The sequence below is a fragment of the Lutra lutra genome, chromosome X, assembly GCF_902655055.1.
Source record: "Lutra lutra chromosome X, mLutLut1.2, whole genome shotgun sequence".
In the NCBI taxonomy this organism is placed as follows: Eukaryota; Metazoa; Chordata; class Mammalia; order Carnivora; family Mustelidae; genus Lutra; species Lutra lutra.
Window position 1 is genome coordinate 53,254,089 of NC_062296.1, and position 18,509 is coordinate 53,272,597.

An 18,509-nucleotide genomic window follows, 5' to 3' on the forward strand; every position below is an offset into this window, starting at 1 on the left:
TGAATACTGTTATGCTGAAAAAATAAAAAATAAAAAAAAAGTCTGTTTCTTGATTTGTCTCTCTTTTTTTTTTTTGCTTTGTTCATTTTTTTCTTACTGAAATTCCACATATGAGGGAAATCATATGGTATTTGTCTTTCTCTGACTGATTTATTTCACTTAGCCGTATACTCTGTAGCTCCATCCATGTCATTGCAACTGGCAAGATTTCATTCCTGTTTATGGCTGAATTATATATATATATATATATATATATATATATATATACATACATACATACATATACACACATACACATAACACTCACACACATACACACACACACACACACACACATACATACATACCACATCTTCTTTATCCATTTATCTATTGATGGACACTTGGGCTGCTTCCATAATATGGCTATTGTAAATAGTACTGCAATAAACATAGGAGTACATATATAGTTTTTAATTAGTGTTTTCATGTTCTTTGTGTAATACCCAGTAGTGCCATTACTGGATTGTAAGGCAGTTCTATTTTTAACTTTTTGAGAAAACTCCATACTGTTTTACACAGTGCCAGCACCACTTTGCCTTCCCACCAACAGTGCAGGAGGGTTCCTTTTTCTCCACATCCTCACCAACACCTGTTGTTTATTGTGTTTTTGATTTCAGCCATTCTGACAGGTGTGAGGTGATACTCATTGTTAGTTTTGATTTGCAGTTCCCTGATGATAAGTGATATTGAGCATCTTTTCATGTGTCTGTTGGCCATCTTCATGTCTTCTTTGGAGAAATCTCTGTTCATGTCTTCTGCCCATTTTTTAATTGGATTATTTGTCTTTTGGGGTGTTGAGTTATATCAGTTTGTTCTATATTTTAGATATAAACCCCTTATCATATATGTCATTTGCAAATATCTTCTTCCATTCAGTTATAGGTTGCCTTTTCATTCTGTTGATTATTTCCTTTGCTGCACAGAAGCTTTTTATTTTGTAATCCCAATAGTTTATTTTTCCTTTTGTTTCCCTTGCCTCAGGAGTCATGTCTAGAACAATGTTGTTATGACCATTGTCAAACAGATTACTGCCTGTGCCCTCTTCAAGGATTTTTATGGTTTCATGTCTCACATTTAAGTCTTTAATCCATTTTGAGTTTCTTTTTGTGTATGGTGTAAGAGAATGGACAAGTTTCTTTCTTCTTCATGTACCTGTCCAGTTTTCCCAGCACCATCTCTTCAAGACAATACCCTTAATACCTTAAGGATTCATATGAACCTATGAAGTAAAATACTAATATACCAGTAAATGAGATAATGAGCGAAGGACTGAAGTGGACAGTTCACAGAAGAAATATAGTGGCCAATAGTATGACTAGATAGGTGTTAAATCTTCCTAGTGCTCACACATGTAAATCAAATAATTTTTTTTAACCTAACAGTTTGGCAGATACTGAAAAACGAGTCTATCCACTCCTGTCGAGGCTATGTTGAAACTGATACTCCCGTATGTTTCTGGTGGTAGTGTAAGTTGGTGAATATATAACTTTTCTCTAATTTTTTCACTCTGCTAGTTCATACCTTTCCCTCTCTCCTTAAGCCGCTGATACTCCCTCCTCCTTGATCACTGTCAGCTCATGAGCTAGCTTCCCATTTCACTAAGGAAATGGAAGCATTTGAAACAACACTTCACCGGCTCCTAGCCTTTCATCTTCTCACCTACATGCATCTATGTGCCTGCGTGTTCTGCTTGCCTTGTGTTAACTGTGGATGACCTGTCCATGTTCCCATCTAAGGCCAACCCCTCTACTGACATGCCAAATCACATTCCCTCTTGCTAACTGAAGGGCATCACTTTTGCAATTCTTACTTCTTTCTCCTGCATCATCAGTTTTTCTCTCTTCATTGGATTTTTCCCATCAGATTTATAACCATGCATCCATCTTAAAAAAATAAAGCAAGTCCTGCTCTTGACCTTACTCCCTCCATCCAAGCTATTGTTCCATCTTTCCTTTTCTCTATGGCCCACATTTCTTCCTTCCCTTATAGCAAAACCCTCTAGAGAATCATCTACACTTGAACTGTTTATTATCCATTTTCCCTATTCTTTCTGCAGTCTGTTTTAAATTGTTCTTGACGAGGTCCAGATGTTCATAATCCTTGATGTTAATAAATCTAATGGCCAGTTTTCAGTTTTCATCTTACTTGACCAGTTAGTGGCATTTGACCCAATTGCTTACTCCCTCTTCCTTAGAACATGTTCTTCACTTGGCTTTAAGGACACCACTCTCTTCTAGTTTCCCTCCTGCTTCACTGGCTGCTATTACTGTTTCTTTTGTTGCTTCTTTGTCTTCTTCTCTACTTCTTATGTTTGGAGTGTCCCTGAATTCTGTCCTTGGTCCCTTCTCTCAGTTCTCCCTACACATTTTGCCTTAGTGATTAATAGCATCCAATCTCATGACTTTAAGTATCACCAATCCATTGATGACTCCTAAATCTGTATCTCAGGGGTTAACATCCCTCTTGAACTCCAGATTGTAATATCTAACAGCCTACTAAACATCATAAGGAAGTGTATCTAAGTGGAAACTTGTGATCTTTCCCCTAAATGTGTTCCTCCCAGAGCCTTCCCCATTTTTATTAATGGCAGTCTCATCCTTCTAATTGCTCAGGCTAAAACCATAGGTCATCCTTGACTTCTTGCTCTCTTTCTCACACCCTGTATTTCCTCTGCCAGCAAATACCATTAGTTCTCCCTCCAATATATGTCCACTTCTCACCATTTTCATTGCTACTACACTGGTCAAGCCACCATTATTTCTTGCTTGGATTATTAGAACAGCTTATTGACTATTGGTCTTCTGTTTGCACTCTTCCCTCCCCAAAACCTGTTCTCAGTACAACAGCAAGAGTGAAGGTTAAAAACTGATTCAGATCATGTTACTTCTGTATTCAAAATCCTCCAGTGGCTCTTCATGTCACTCACTCAATTGTGACCATGGCCTACAAAGTCCTGTACTGACTGGCCTCTGATACAGTTATTATGTCATCTCTTCTTTTCTTTTGTTTGTAGAACCTTTGTAGTTATTATTCCTTCTACTTGGGATGCTTTTCCCTCCCACATAGCTTTGTGCCTCACTCTAAGAGGTTTTCTCAAATGTCATACTCTCAGTGAGGCCTTTCCTGACCATCTTATTTAATATTATGTGCTTGTGCACATGCATGCACACACTTGAATTCCCAAGGCCATCCTCTGCTTAGATTTTCTCCGTAGCACTTATCTACATCTAGCACAGTATGCATTTTACTTGTTTATTCTGTTTGACTCCCCTCACCCTATCCTGACATGCCTACACTGCAATTTAAGCTTCCATGGGGATAGCGATCTTTCTGTCTTGTTCACTGCTTTATTCTTGGTGCCTATGACAGTATCTAGTTAGTACACAATAGGCAGTAAAAACTTGTTGAAGGAATCAGTGGTACAGCCTTTTGCCCAAACAATTTTATATAAAAAGTCTTTAAGAAGTTTATACTCTTTGACTAATTATAATTTTAGGAAGCTTATAATTATATAACTGGAGAGTGAACAACAAATCATACCTACATTTTTATCATGGCATTAAAAAAAACCCTGTATTTAAAAAATTTTCGAGCATCGTAAAAATGGAGAAAATAATAGCATAGGAAGTCACTATTGTAACATCTTCTAGCTCCAACAGTTATCAAGATGTAGCCACACTTTCTGGTTTTTTGTTTGTTTGTTTGTTTCTGTTGCTAATGTATTATAAAATAAATTCTGGACCTCAAGTCATTTGACTCGCACATTCTACGATATGCATCTCTAAAACATAAGGGCATTTTCATGCATGAGCACAATGCTATTATTACTCTTAACAAAATTAATGATAATTTCTTGGTATCATTTTAATATCTAGTCCATTTTAAGATCTTCCTGATTGTCCCAAAAAGGCTTTTTTGTGGTTAGTTCAAATCGGGATCCAAACCTGGTCTACAAATTAAAACCTTACCTTTTTGTTTTTTTTTTTTTTTTTAAAGATTTTATTTATTTATTTTACAGAGAGAGAGAGAGATCACAAGTAGGCAGAGAGGTAGGCAGAGAGAGAGGAGGAAGCATGCTCCCTGCTGAGCAGAAAGCCCGATGCGGGGCTCGAACCCAGGACCTGGGATCATGACCTGAGCCGAAGGCAGCGGCTTAACCCACTGAGCCACCCAGGCGCCCCAAAACCTTACCTTTAATAGGAAAATAGTGAGGCAGCCAAATGGTATTATGAAAGAAAACTGATGAATTATGACAGTGTCATCAACTAGTGGCTCTCTCTATAGTAGGATTATAAATGATATGATGTTATCTTTCTTTATACTGTTTGATCTTTTCCAAGTGTTGTATACTGGGAATTACAGGGGAAAATATTTTCAAAGAAAAGATTTTAACTATCTATCAGTACATCTACTGAGTTTGAATTCTCTTAGGCCTACCTCACTCTTTTTTTTTTAAAAGATTTTATTTATTTATTTGACAGACAGAGATCACAAGTAGGCAGAGAGGCAGGCAGAGAGAGAGGAGGAAGCAGGCTCCCCACGGAGCAGAGAGCCCTATGTGGGGCTCGATCCCAGGACCCTGAGATCAGGGCCTGAGCCGAAGGCAGAGGCTTTAACCCACTGAGCCACCCAGGTGCCCCCTACCTCACTCTTTGTCTTAGTGATCCATCACTGATGTCAGTGTACCTTGCGTATCTTATCTCTTCTAGGTGCGAGCTCATCAGCTGGTGCTTCCTCCCTGTGATGTGGTGATCAAGGCTGTTTCTGAGTATGTTAGTTCCATCAAAGACCCCTCAAACCTGGATGTGGTTGGGAAGGATGTTTTCAAACAGTCTCAGGTAAGTTGGCTTCTACTTAAGAGTCACCAGTTTTCTTACCTTCACTAGTACCACCAGCAGATCTGATTTTTTTTTTCCTCTGTGCTACCTACCTTCTCTCCTTGTAGCTGCTTACAGACCAGAGCCCTAAAGTTTCCTTTGAAAACAATACTAGGCCTGGGCTGAAAGGGTTCTTTAGCTTTTCCCCACTAATTATCAATGTTATATAAGCTCATTCTGGAAAATTTAGAAAATAAAGCCACTTAAAATCTCATTGCTTACAAACAATTTGCTGTAGTTATCACTCTAGAATATGTCCTTCTTCTTTTCTATTTGTTTCAATGTATACTTTAAAGAAGTTTTTGCTTAGTAGAGGTTAATGGGTAATGAAAAAGACTACAAGGTCCACATAAAACAAAAATCAATACGTCATTGTTAAAAATGAAATATAGGCTCTACTGGGAATTTGTCTTGTGAGATAAAATTTAAAGTTCGGAAAATAAGTTAGTTTTATTTCTAATAATTAAATTTATACTTGTACTATGGGTTTTCAGTTTATTTTTAAAATTACCATAAAGTAAAACCAACATTTATATATGTGTTTATATAGTTCTATGAATTTTTAGCACATGTGTAGATTAAACCACCCCAGAAATCTCTCATGCTATCCTTTTGTAATCACATCCAAACATCACTACCTCCTGCAAACTACCAGTCTGTTCTCTGTCACTGCAGTTATATCTTTTAGAGAATAACATATGAATGAAATCATATAGTATGTAATCTTTTTTTTTTTTTAGTTTTTTATTTTTTCAGCATAACAGTATTCATTATTTTTGCACCACACCCAGTGCTCCATGCAATCCGTGCCCTCTACAATACCCACCACCTGGTGCCCCCAACCTCTCACCCCCCACCCCTTCAAAATTCTCAGATCGTTTTTCAGAGTCCATAGTCTCTCATGGTTCACCCCCCTTCCAATTTCCCTCAACTCCCTTCTCCTCTCCATCTCCCCTTGTCCTCCATGCTATTTGTTATGCTCCACAAATAAGTGAAACCATATGATAATTGACTCTCTCTGCTTGACTTATTTCAGTCAGCATAATCTCTTCCAGTCCCGTCCATGTTGCTACAAAACTTGGGTATTCATCCTTTCTTTTTTTTTTTTTTTTTTTTTTTTTACAGCTTTATAAACATATATTTTTATCCCCAGGGGAACAGGTCTGCGAATTGCCAGGTTTACACACTTCACAGCACTCACCATAGCACATACCCTCCCGAGTATCCATAACCCCACCCCCCTCTCCCAACCCCCTCCCCCCATCAACCCTCAGTTTGTTTTGTGAGATTAAGAGTCACTTATGGTTTGTCTCCCTCCCAATCCCATCTTGTTTCATTTACTCTTCTCCTACCCCCTCAACCCCCCATGTTGCATCTCCTCTCCCTCATATCAGGGAGATCATATGATAGTTGTCTTTCTCCGATTGACTTATTTCGCTAATGGATGAAGGATCTCAATGTGAGAAAGGAATCCATCAAAATCCTCGAGGAGAACACAGGCAGCAACCTCTTCGACCTCAGCCGCAGCAACATCTTCCTAGGAACATCACCAAAGGCAAGGGAAGCAAGGGCAAAAATGAACTTTTGGGATTTTATCAAGATCAAAAGCTTTTGCACAGCAAAGGAAACAGTTAACAAAACCAAAAGACAACTGACAGAATGGGAGAAGATATTTGCAAATGACATATCAGATAAAGGGCTAGTGTCCAAAATCTATAAAGAACTTAGCAAACTCAACACCCAAAGAACAAATAATCCAATCAAGAAATGGGCAGAGGACATGAACAGACATTTCTGCAAAGAAGACATCCAGATGGCAAACAGACACATGAAAAAGTGCTCCATATCACTCGGCATCAGGGAAATACAAATCAAAACCACCATGAGATATCACCTCACACCAGTCAGAATGGCTAAAATTAACAAGTCAGGAAATGACAGATGCTGGTGAGGATGTGGAGAAAGGGGAACCCTCCTACACTGTTGGTGGGAATGCAAGCTGGTGCAACCACTCTGGAAAACAGCATGGAGGTTCCTCAAAATGTTGAAAATAGAACTACCCTATGACCCTGCAATTGCACTGCTGGGTATTTACCCTAAAGATACAAACGTAGTGATCCGAAGGGGCACGTGCACCCGAATGTTTATAGCAGCAATGTCTACAATAGCCAAACTATGGAAAGAACCTAGATGTCCATCTACAGACGAATGGATAAAGAAGATGTGGTATATATACACAATGGAATACTATGCAGCCATCAAAAGAAATGAAATCTTGCCATTTGCGACGACGTGGATGGAACTAGTATGTAATCTTTTAAGAATAACATTTTTCTTTCAACATAATGCCTTCAGGAATCTTCTAAATTGTTACATATTACATTTATCAATAATTCATTCCTTTTTATTACCAAGTAGTATACATTGTGTGGCTATACCAAAATATGTTTATTTATCCACCCCTGGAAGATATTTGAGTTGTTCCCAATTTTTGGTGGTTTGAATAGAGTTGCTATAAACATTTGTGTACCGGGCTTTTTCTTATGAACAAAAGTTTTCATTTCCTTGGTGTGAATGCTTAGGATTGGGATTTCGGGGTCATATGGTAGGTACATCTTTAACTATAACTTTATAAGCCCCTGCCAAACCATTTTCCAGTGTAGCTGTTCCATTCCTCCCTAGCTCTTGTTACTGTCAGTATTTTTTTTACAGCCATTCTAAAAAGGGTATAGTGGTAGTTCTCCATAATTTTAATTTGCATTTCTCAAATGAGTAATGATGAACACTTTTTTCTTGTGTGTATTTTTTTTTAAGATTTTTATTTATTTATTTGACACAGAGAGAGAGAGATCACAAGTAGGCAGAGAGGCAGGCAGAGAGAGGAGGAAGCAGGCTCACTGCCGAGCAGAGAGCCCGACGCGGGGCTCGATCCCAGGACCCTGAGATCATGACCTGAGCTGAAGGCAGAGGCCCAATCCACTGAGCCACCCAGGCGCCCCTTCTTGTGTGTATTTGCCATTCATCAACCCTTATTGGTGAATATTCTTCAACAGTCTTTCGTCCATTTTTACATGAGTTGTTTATTTACTTGCTGTCGATTTTTGAGAGTTCTTTGTATATTCTTGCTTAAAGTCCTTTGTCAGATATCTGGTTTGCTAATATTTTCTCCCAGCCCATAGTTCATTTTTACATCTCTTAACAGTGTCTTTTTAAAAAAGATTTAATTAATTAATTTATTTGACAGAGAGATCACAAGTAGGCAGAGTGGCAGGCAGAGAGAGAGGAGGAAGCAGGCTCCCAGCTCAGCAGAGAGCCTGATGTGGGGCTCGATCCCAGGACCCTGGGATCATGATGTGAGCTGAAGGCAGAGGCTTTAACCCACTAAGCCCCCCAGGCGCCCCTTAACAGTGTGTTTTGCAAAGGAAAAGTTTTAAATTTTCATCTGTTATGGATCATGCTTTTGGTGTCATCTATAAAAATCCTTTGCCTAACTGCAGGAATGCTAATATTGTCCTGTTTTCTTGTAAAAATGATATACTTTTACATTTTACATTTAGAACAAATCATCCATTTTGAGTTCATTTTGTGTAATGTGTCAGGTGTTTTTGTTTACATTTTGAGTATGGATGTTCAGTTGTTTCAGCAGTTCGTTGAAAAGACTGTCTTTTCTCCTTTGAATTGCTGTTTGTGTGGGTCTGTTTCTGAACACTGTTCTGTTGAATTGACCCATGTGTCTATCTCTTTGCAAATAAGACTCTGTCTTGAATACTGTAGCTTTATGGTAAGTCAAAATTAGGTAGTGATCCCTCCAATTTTCCTTATCTTTTTCAAAATTATTTTGTCTATTCTAATTCCTTTCTCTCTCCATAATCATTTTAGAATAACCTTTTCTGTAGCCATAAAAATAATCCTGCTGGGATTTTAATGGGAATTCCTTATATTAAATATACAATTGACCCTTTAATAACATGGGGGTTAGGGAAACTAACCCCCCCCATGCAGTAAAAAGTCCATGTATAGGGACGCCTGGGTGTCTCAGTCAGTTAAGGATCTGCCTTTGTCTCAGGTCATGATTCCAGGGTCCCCACATCAGGCTCCTTGCTCAGTAGGAAGGCTCCTTCTCCCTCTGCCTGCTCTGCCTGTTCTGCCTGCAGCTCTCTGTGCTTCTGCTCTCTATTTGACAAATACATAAAATCTTCTTAAAAAATCCATGTATAATTTTTAATTCCCCCCAAACATAGCTGCTAATAGCCTGTTGTTGCTTGGATGCCTTACTGATGACATAAACTGTCAACCCGTATTTTGTATGTTAAGTGTACTATATACTGTATTCTTATGATAAAGTAAGCTAGAGAAAAAAAAGGCTATTAAGAAAATTATAAGGAAAATGCCTTAAAGTACTGTATTGTATTTATCAAAAAAAATTCACATATAAGTGACCCATGCAGCTCAAACCTGTGTTGTTCAAGGGTCAGCCGGATAGATGAATTTGAGTTTTCAGACCCAGTAATACAATTATCTCTCTCCATTTATTTAGTTCATCTTTGATTTTTTTCATCAGCATTATATAGTTTTCAGCATACAAGTCCCATACATTTTTTCTTTTTTATCGTTATTCTTTAAATTTAATTAATTAACATAAAATGTATTATTTGTTTCAGGGATACAGGTCTGTGATTTATCAGTCTTATAGTCTGTAATTCATCAGTCTTATATAATACTCAGTGCTTATTACAACACATAACCCTCCCCAATGTCCATCACCCTGTTACCGCATCCTCCACCCTCTCCCCTCCAGCAACCCACAGTTTGTTTCCTAAGATTAAGAGCCTCTTATGGTTTGTCTCCCTGTCTGGTTTCATCTTGTTTCATTTTTTCCTCTCTTCCCCTATGATCCTCTCTTCTTAAATTCCACATATCAGTAAGATGATATGATAATTGTGTTTCTCTGATTAACTTATTTCGCTTAGCATCAGACACTCTAGTTCCATCCACATCGTAGCAAATGGCAAGATTTCTTTTTTGGTGGCCGCATAATATTCCATCATATATACCACATCTTCTTCATCCATTTATCTGTCAGTGGACATCTGGGCTCTTTCCACAGTTTGGCTATTGTGGACATGGCTGCTATAAACATTGGGATGCAAGTGCCCCTTCAGATCACTACATTTGTATCTTTGGAGTAAATACCAGTATTGCAATTGCTGCATCATAGGGTAGCTCTATTTTCAACTTTTTGAGGAACCTCCATACTGTTTTCCAGAGTGGCTGCACCAGCTTACATTCCCACCAACAGTGTAGGAGGGTTCCTCTTTCTCCACATCCTCCCCAACATCTGTTGTTTCCTGATTTGTTAATTTTAGCTATTCTGACTGATGTGTGGTGGTATCTCATTGTGGATTTGATTTGTATTTCCCTGGCGCTGAGTGATATTGAGCACTTTTTCATGGTGTGTTGACCATTTGGAGGTCTTCTCTGCAGAAATGTCTTCTGCCCATTTCTTGATTGGATTTGTTCTTTGGGTATTGAGTTCGATAAGTTCTTTATAGATTTTGGACACTAGCCTTTTATCTGATATGTCATTTGCAAGTATCTTCTCCCATTCTGTCAGTTGTCTTTTGGTTTTGTTGACTGTTTCCTTGCTGTGCAAAAGCTTTTTATCTTGATGAAGTCCCAATAGTTCATTTTTGCCTTTGTTTCCCTTGCCTTTGGAGATGTGTCCAGCAAGATACTGCAGTGGCTGAGATCAAAGAGTTGCTACCTATGTTCTCCTATAGGATTTTGATGGATTCCTGTCTCACATTGCGGTCTTTCATCCATTTTGAATTTATTTTTGTATATGGTGTGAAATGTGCTCGAGTTTCATTCTTTTGTATGTTGTTCTCTAGTTTTCCCAACACCATTTGTGAAAGAGAATTTTCCCATTGATATTCTTTCCTGCTTTGTCAAAGATTAGTTGACCATAGAGTGAGGGTCCATTCCTGGGTTCTCTGTTCTGTTCCATTGATCTATGTGTCTATTTTTGTGCCAGTACCATGCTGTCTTGATGATTATAACTTTGTAATACAGCTTGAAGTCTAGAATTGTGATGCCACCAGCTTTGGTTTTCTTTTTCAACATTCCTTTGGCTATGCAGGCTCTTTTCTGATTCCATACAAATTTTAGGATTATTTGTTCCAGTTCTGTGAAAAAACTTGATGGTATTTTGATACAGATTGACCTGAATCTGTAGATTGCTCTAGGTGGCGTAGACATTTTAACACCATATGTTCTTCCAGTCTACGAGCATAGAATGTTTTTCCATTTCTTTGTGTCTTCCTCAATTTCTTTCATGATTATTCTATAGTTTTATGAATACAGATACTTTGCCTCTTTGGTTAGGTTTATTCCTAGGTATTTTGGGTGCAATTGTAACTCCTTATTTCTTTCTCTGCTGCTTCATTATTGGTGCATAGAAATGCAACTGATTTCTGTGCATTGATTTTATATCCTGCCACTTTGCTGAATTCCTGTATGAGTTCTAGCAATATTGGGATGGAGTCTTTGGAGTTTTCCACATAGAGGATCATGTCATCTGCAAAGAGTGAGAGTTTGACTTCTTTGCCAATTCGGATGCCTTTTATTTCTTTTTGTTTTCTGATTGCTGAGGCTAGGACAAGCCCCATACATTTTTTAACAGTTATTTAAGTATTTTATAATTACGGCACCTATTGTTTGTTTTTTTTTTTTCATTTCAATTTCTAATTGTCCATTGCTACTGTATTAAAATATGATTGTTTTTTGTGTGTTGACCTTGTATTCTGCAACCTTCCTAAACTCACAAGAAGTTTCTTGGTATTTCTGTGTAGATGATCAATTAAAACAAAACAAAACAAAACAAAAAAAAGATCAATTGTCTGTGAATAAAGACAGTTTTATTTCTTTTCTAGTCTCTTTGCCTTTTTTTTTCTTACTGCACCATCTAGGATTTCCAAACAATGGTAAATAGGAGTGATGAGAGAGGCTATATCTTTTTCTCATGTTCTCAGTCTTTGGGAAGAGCATTCAGTCAGCATTAAGTTTTATATTAGCTGTAGGTTTTGTCGATGTACATTATCAGGGTGAGGAAGTTATGTTCCTCTTTTACTAAGAGTACTTATCATTAAAGAATGGTCTGTTTTGTCAAATGTATTTTTTTGCATCTACTGATAAGCTCATGTGCTTTTTCTTCTTTAGTCCATAGATTTTTTAATATTGAATCTTCTTTGCATTCCCAGGATGTGGTGAAGGTATACTTCCTTTCTTATATTATTGGATTTGAATTACTAGTACTTTATTGAACATTTTTGCATTTATTTTCTTGAGGAATATTGGCCTATAGGGGGTTTTCTTGTGCTGTCTTTGTCTGGTTTGGTGTATCAGGGTAATGCTGGACTCAAATGAGTTGGCAAGTGTTCTTTTTTGGGGGGGGGAGAGATTGTGTAGAATTGGTTTTTCCTCTTTAATTGGTAGAATTTGCCAGTGATTTCTTGCAGAGATTTCTTTGAATTTATGCTGTTCAGAATTTTCTAAGCTTCTTGAATATCTAAGTATGTCTTTTACTAAATTTGAGAAGTTTTCAGCTATTTTTTTCAAATAGTTTTCCTGTTCCATGTTTTCTTTTCCTTCCATGAGTATAATGACACCAGTGTTAGAACTTTCGGTATTCCTGTGTATCCTTGAGGCTCTATATTTTTAAATGAAATTTCATTTTTCTCACTGATTTTCACACTGCATAATTTCTTTTGATTTATCATCAATTTCATTGACTCTCTTCTTGGTCATCTCTGGTCTGCTATAGAGCCCATCCAGTGAGTTTTTTTAAAATTTTGGTTATGAATTTGGTTATGAATTATTAAGTTCTAAAATTTCCATTTGGTTCTTCTTTACATGTGATCTTTTTTTGCAGAGACTTTCCATCTTCCTTTTTTGTTTCAGGAGTGTTTGCCTTACTTTCAAGCACTTTTTATAAAGCTGCTTTCACATCTTTGTCAGATAATTCCAGCATGTTTGTCATCTCGCCATTGAGATTCTTGGTCTTTGTTTCAATATAATAGGGAATGTTTACAGTTTTGTTTTAGGAGGCAATTGACCCATTTAGGTTCAGACCACAGGTTCTTACCATCCTTCTGTGGGCAGTGGTATCATTGTCAATGCAATTTTCAAAGTTTGCAGACTTATTTGGCTTGGTCCCATGTGTATGCTACCCACTCAGTATCCAGTCTGGGACTTGTTTGGTTGTTTATTTCTTCAGTTCTCAGAGTCTGTTGTCTGCTGTTTAGGGTCAGATCCACCCATTCTGTTGCTCCCTCTCTATTATCTCTTCAGTACTTCTGGTTCATATGGTTTCATCCTTTCTCAGTGTCTGGGGCTAACCAGCAGAAGGATAGAAAGAGAGGAAAAGCATCAAAGGCTCGCCCTACCCTACTGAGACTGCTGCTTCTCTGATTGGAGAGGAAGGTTGCCATGCTGCCACATTAAGTTTGTTTCAGGCTGGTACACATGAGAACAGAAAAAGGAAAAGAAAAAAAAAATTGGGGTGTTTCCATATACTTTCTTGAGTTTTCAAGAACCCCTTTCCCATTCTTCAAGCCAGAATTAAACTTAGGTTTCCCCTGGCGCTCTCTGTCCACATCAGTGTATGCTTCCAGGTGTTGGGCTGCAGTCTGTCCACACCAAGGGATACTGCAAGAAAAAGAAATACTAAACTCACACTTGATTCTGTGATACTTTGAATTCTGGTCTTCTTCCTGAGTCCTCCTGCCACTGTTTACTTTTCAGAGTCTTCAAATAGTTGCTCCTAAGTTTTATAACAACCTTCCAATGGGAATAAGGCAGTGTGTTTACTCCATCTTATCTGGAATGGAACTCTGTCCGTAGATTTTTTTTAAGCAAATAAAACATGAAATCGGCACTTCTTTTTGGGAACATAAGTTTTCCTAACTAGTTATGTGGTAGCACAATCTAGCATCCATTACTCTACATCTAACTTTCTAGCATAATTAGAAAAAGGGTTGTTTTTCATTTAAAAAAATGTACTTGGGCTTTATTTTCCCAAAGGGCTTAATTTCTTTTTATATTCAAATCATTATTTTTCCAAGTGCCTTTCCTAACATCTTCTTTCATAATTCTTTCTTCCACTGTTGTTGAACATTAACTGTACCAGATCTCTTGTTGCATGACTTCTAGCATGATGTACACAGTCCTCCATCATTTCCCTTGACTTAAGGAAATCTTGACCTTTATGATAGATTTTGCTCATTCACTTTGTTGATTTCCATTGTACTTTCAGCTGTTTGCAAAGGCACTGACTCACAAAGAAGAATTCACATAGTGAGTAGGGAGAGATGTTAGTGTTAAGTAGGAGATACTGTTTGGATGGAGAATAAATTTTCCTTCCCTTTTTTATTGTGATAAAATATATATAACATAAGTGGGGCGGGCTCCCAATCCGGTTCCATCCGGTTTTTCCACCGCCCCCGTGGCGCGTTGCAGCAGCTCCGGCGGCGGGAGGAGCGGCAGTGGCCAGGCAGCCCAGCTTAGCGAAGGCTCTCGGCAGCCACCCGGCACGCGCCCGCCCCGCCGCCACGATGCCCAAGAGGAAGGTGAGCTCCGCCGACGGCGCGGTGAAGGAGGAGCCCAAGAGGAGGTCCGCGCGGTTGTCCGCGAAGCCTGCGCCTGCGAAAGTGGAAGTGAAGCCCAAGAAGGCGACAGCAAATGATAAATCTTCAGACAAAAAAGTGCAAACAAAGGGGAAGAGGGGAGCAAAGGGAAAACAGGCTGAAGTGGCTAACCAAGAAACAAAAGAAGACTTACCTGCAGAAAATGGAGAAACAAAAAAATGAGAGTCCAGCATCCGATGAAGCAGGAGAGAAAGAAGTCAAGTCTGATTAATATCACATACCATGTCTTATCAGTGGTCCCTGTCTCCCTTCTTGTACAATCCAGAGGAATATTTTTATCAACTATTTTGTAAATGCAAGTTTTTTAGTAGCTCTAGAAACATTTTTAAGAAGGAGGGAATCCCACCTCATCCCATTTTTTAAGTGTAAATGCTTTTTTTTAAGAGGTGAAATCATTTGCTGGTTGCTTATTTTTTGGTACAACCAGAAAATAGTGGGATATTGAATGTGGGAGGCTTTGATTGTCTTGGGTGTCAGCTCAACCTTCCATAGATGGGGTAGTTTTTATATCCTGTAATACCAGGCATACTAAATGGCAATTTGGGGTCAGTCGTGCATTTAATATGTCTTGAATATTTTAAATTACTCCTTTTCCCATGTTGTTTTGGTAGAATTGTTGCCTAAAGAAAACCACTCCTAGATCTTGGCTCTCCCTGTCAGAATTCTTGTGCACTCTGTAACATCTTGGTTGTGGTAGTCCAGTTTTCCTAGTAACTCTGTTAATGTGCTGTGCAGGGTTGAAAATTTGAGTATGTAGTGTATATGATATTAAATTGTGAATTAATGAGACTTAACACTGTAACAGTGTATCAGCATTTGAATCTATTGGTACTTGATACACTGTTAAGGAAAAATTGCCTCCAAATTTTAAGCTGGAAGGTCACTGGAATAACTTTTAGAAAAGAATCACAACTATGTGACTTTTTAAATTTTGGTACGTACGTTAGGAATTGTGTACAAATTGAAATGTCTGTACCCATCCTCAGAACAACGAATAAAAACTCAGTTATGAAAAAAATAAATATATAACATAAAATTTCCCATCTTAATCATTTTAAGTGTGCAGTTCAGTGGTATTAAATACATTCATAGTGGTGTGTACCCATCACCATCATCCATCTTCATTATTCTTCATCTTGTAAAACTGAAACTCTGTACCCATTAAATGATAACTTTCCATTTTCCCCTCCCCTCCAGCCCTTGGCAACCCCAGTTCTACTTTCTTTCCCTGTGATTTTTTTTAAAAGATATTTATTTATTTATTTATTTATTTATGTGACAGAGAGCAAGGGAGAGAGAGAGCACAAGCAGGGGGAACAGCAGAGGGAGAAGGAGAAGCAGGCTTCCCACTGAGCAGGGAGCCTGATGTGGGACTTCATCCAAGGACCCTGAGATAATGACCTGAGCTGAAGGTAGACACTTAACTTACTGAGCCACCCAGGTGCCCTTCTTTCCCTATGATTTTAACCACTTTAGGGGGGTTAAAATGGAATTAAATTAAATTCATCTAAATGGAATTAAACACTATTTGTCTTTTTGTGACTGACTTATTTCACTTAGCACAATTTCCTCAAGGTTCATTCATGTTGTAACATGTGCCAGAATTTCTTTTTAAAACCAAATAATATTCCATCATATGTTGACAGGAAAAATTTTGTAAGTGTTCATCTGAGTGGTGAATATTTTTGATGTTACAGCTTTTGGTTCCCTTTATAACTTTATGATCTTTGGAATCTGGATAATGACTATTCATAAAAAAAGGATCCCCCTTTTCACTAAACAATAAGAACAAAAAATTTTAAAAATAGGCTTTGCTGTGAATTCCACCCTAAATGTTTTACAGTGTTTCCTAGTCTCCTTTGTATGTATGTATGTATGTTTTGATGTGTAAAAATTTTTAACCTGCTTTTTTTACTTAACATTATGTCTTAAACCAGTTTTCATTGTTGTTGTATAATTTTCATACATATCATTTTTAGCAGTTTTAGAATTATGAGAGCTCTTCTAAACAAACGTACAAAAACTGCTAGTTTTTTTAATAGCATTAAAGGACAATGTTCTACTCTGCTTCCCATGTTCTCTGGGGATCTATAGAAGAAAAGGGTAGGATATTATTATATATGATCATATATTAAATACTGAATATACTTCCACAGACAGGGTCCCATGCTAGACACTAAAATATAAGTGTGAATAAACTCTTCTCTGTTCTTGCAGAACTTTTTTTTAAATGGGAGGCAGAGGCGCATAAATAAGTAAAATGAAGAAAAACCACAATAAATATGTCACAGAAGGAAAGGTTTCATAGAGGTTGTACCCTTGAAGGAAGAGTAAATGTTATGTCAGGGCACAGAAGAGTGATACATTGAGAGACATACTCGTAATTCAGTATTTTAGGGAATGAGGTCATAGATCTTTATTCACTGATGTTGAATAGTTTACAAGTTAAGTGCAGAAAGCAAGTTGAAAAAACAGTATAATAATATGATTCCATATATATGAAAAAAGCAAAACTATATTGGTATATATACATAATATGTATATGACAGGACACAGATCAAACTGATAACACTGGTCACTTCTGGGGAGGGGAGTAAGTACAGAGCTATAGATATTAAGGAAGACTGTATGTCTTTTATCTTTTAGGAGATTGTTAGGTGTGTAATTAAATATAATCTGGAAATAATAGTGAATATGTAACTAATGGAACCTTGATACAGTGGAATATTATTCAGCCAAATATTCTATAAGTCAGTAATTTGCATGTAATCTTGAGATTTGGGATACTTTTTCAGCCAATTATATACTCAATAGATTATTGAGAAAGCAGAGTGATTTTATTTCTAAGTGAGGCTAGAGGAACTGGTGATCTTGATTTCTGTGTTTGTGTGCCTGAATGTTTATAAATAAAGACATCTGGAATGCTATATAGATCCTAGAATGTTAACAATTATAGATTCTGAGAGAGAAGATTATACATGTTTAAAATTTTACCTTTTTGGATTACATATTTTAATAATTTTTATATATTTCTTTTTTTAAAATATTTTATTTATTTGAGAGAGAGAGAGAGAGACAGTGAGAGAGAGCATGAGCGAGGAGAAGGTCAGAGGGAGAAGCAGACTCCCCGTGGAGCTGGGGGCCTGATGCAGGACTCGATCCCGGGACTCCAGGATCATGACCTGAGCTGAAGGCAGTCGCTCAACCAACTGAGCCACCCAGGCGCCCATTTTTATATATTTCTAAAGGAAAAGTTTCTTGTAGCTGGATGGTTATTTTGTAGAAGGTACTCAACATTGGGGCTATATGGTGAATTGGGCACTCTCATGCATTGATAATGAGAGTATAACTTAAGACATCGGTTTTGGAAAGAGATTTACTATCGTGCAAAAGTCTATGCATTTTAGACTTAAAGACGCCTGCAGATTGAAAGTGAGGAGATGGAGAACCATCTGTCATGTAGTGGACATCAAAAGACAGCTGGAGTAGCCATGCTTCTCTCAGACAAATGAGATTCTAAAACAAAGACTAACGAGATGAAGAAGGGCATTATATCATAATTAAGGGGTCTGTTCATCAAGAAGATCTAACAGTTATAAATATGTATGCCCCTAACTTGGGAGCACCCAAATATATAAATCAATTAATAATAAACATAAATCCATTGATAATAATACAATAATAGCAGGAGACTTTAACACCCCACTTACAGCAATGGACAGATCATCCAAGAAAAGCAACAGGGAAACTTGGCTTTGAATAACACACTGGACCAGGTGGACTTAACAGATAATATTCAGAACATTTCATCCTAAAGCAGCATTCTTTTTAAGTGCATGTGGAACATTCTCCAAAATGATTCACATATGGGGTCAAAAATCAGCCC

The 18,509-nt window shown here is 37.6% G+C and overlaps 2 protein-coding genes across 4 annotated transcripts in view; both read left to right on the forward strand.

Moving 5' to 3' along the window:
* Positions 1-18,509, forward strand: part of FAM120C (family with sequence similarity 120C) — a 132,202-nt gene that overhangs the window by 31,274 nt on the left and 82,419 nt on the right. For all 3 annotated transcript variants that reach the window (XM_047716930.1, XM_047716932.1, XM_047716933.1), the window contains exon 4: positions 4,752-4,880. In XM_047716930.1, the coding sequence (XP_047572886.1) occupies positions 4,752-4,880 (129 nt within the window). The remainder of the gene's footprint in view (positions 1-4,751; positions 4,881-18,509) is intronic.
* On the forward strand, positions 4,781-15,425 carry LOC125092443 (non-histone chromosomal protein HMG-14-like). The gene is made up of 2 exons (XM_047716934.1): positions 4,781-4,880; positions 14,436-15,425. The coding sequence occupies exon 2, from the start codon at positions 14,531-14,533 to the stop codon at positions 14,783-14,785; it is 255 nt and encodes an 84-aa protein (XP_047572890.1). The 5' UTR covers positions 4,781-4,880; positions 14,436-14,530; the 3' UTR covers positions 14,786-15,425.

What these genes read in the sequence shown, in the direction of transcription:
- LOC125092443 (XM_047716934.1), top strand. Translation starts at nt 14,531, where the DNA reads ATGCCCAAGAGGAAGGTGAGCTCCGCCGACGGCGCGGTGAAGGAGGAG.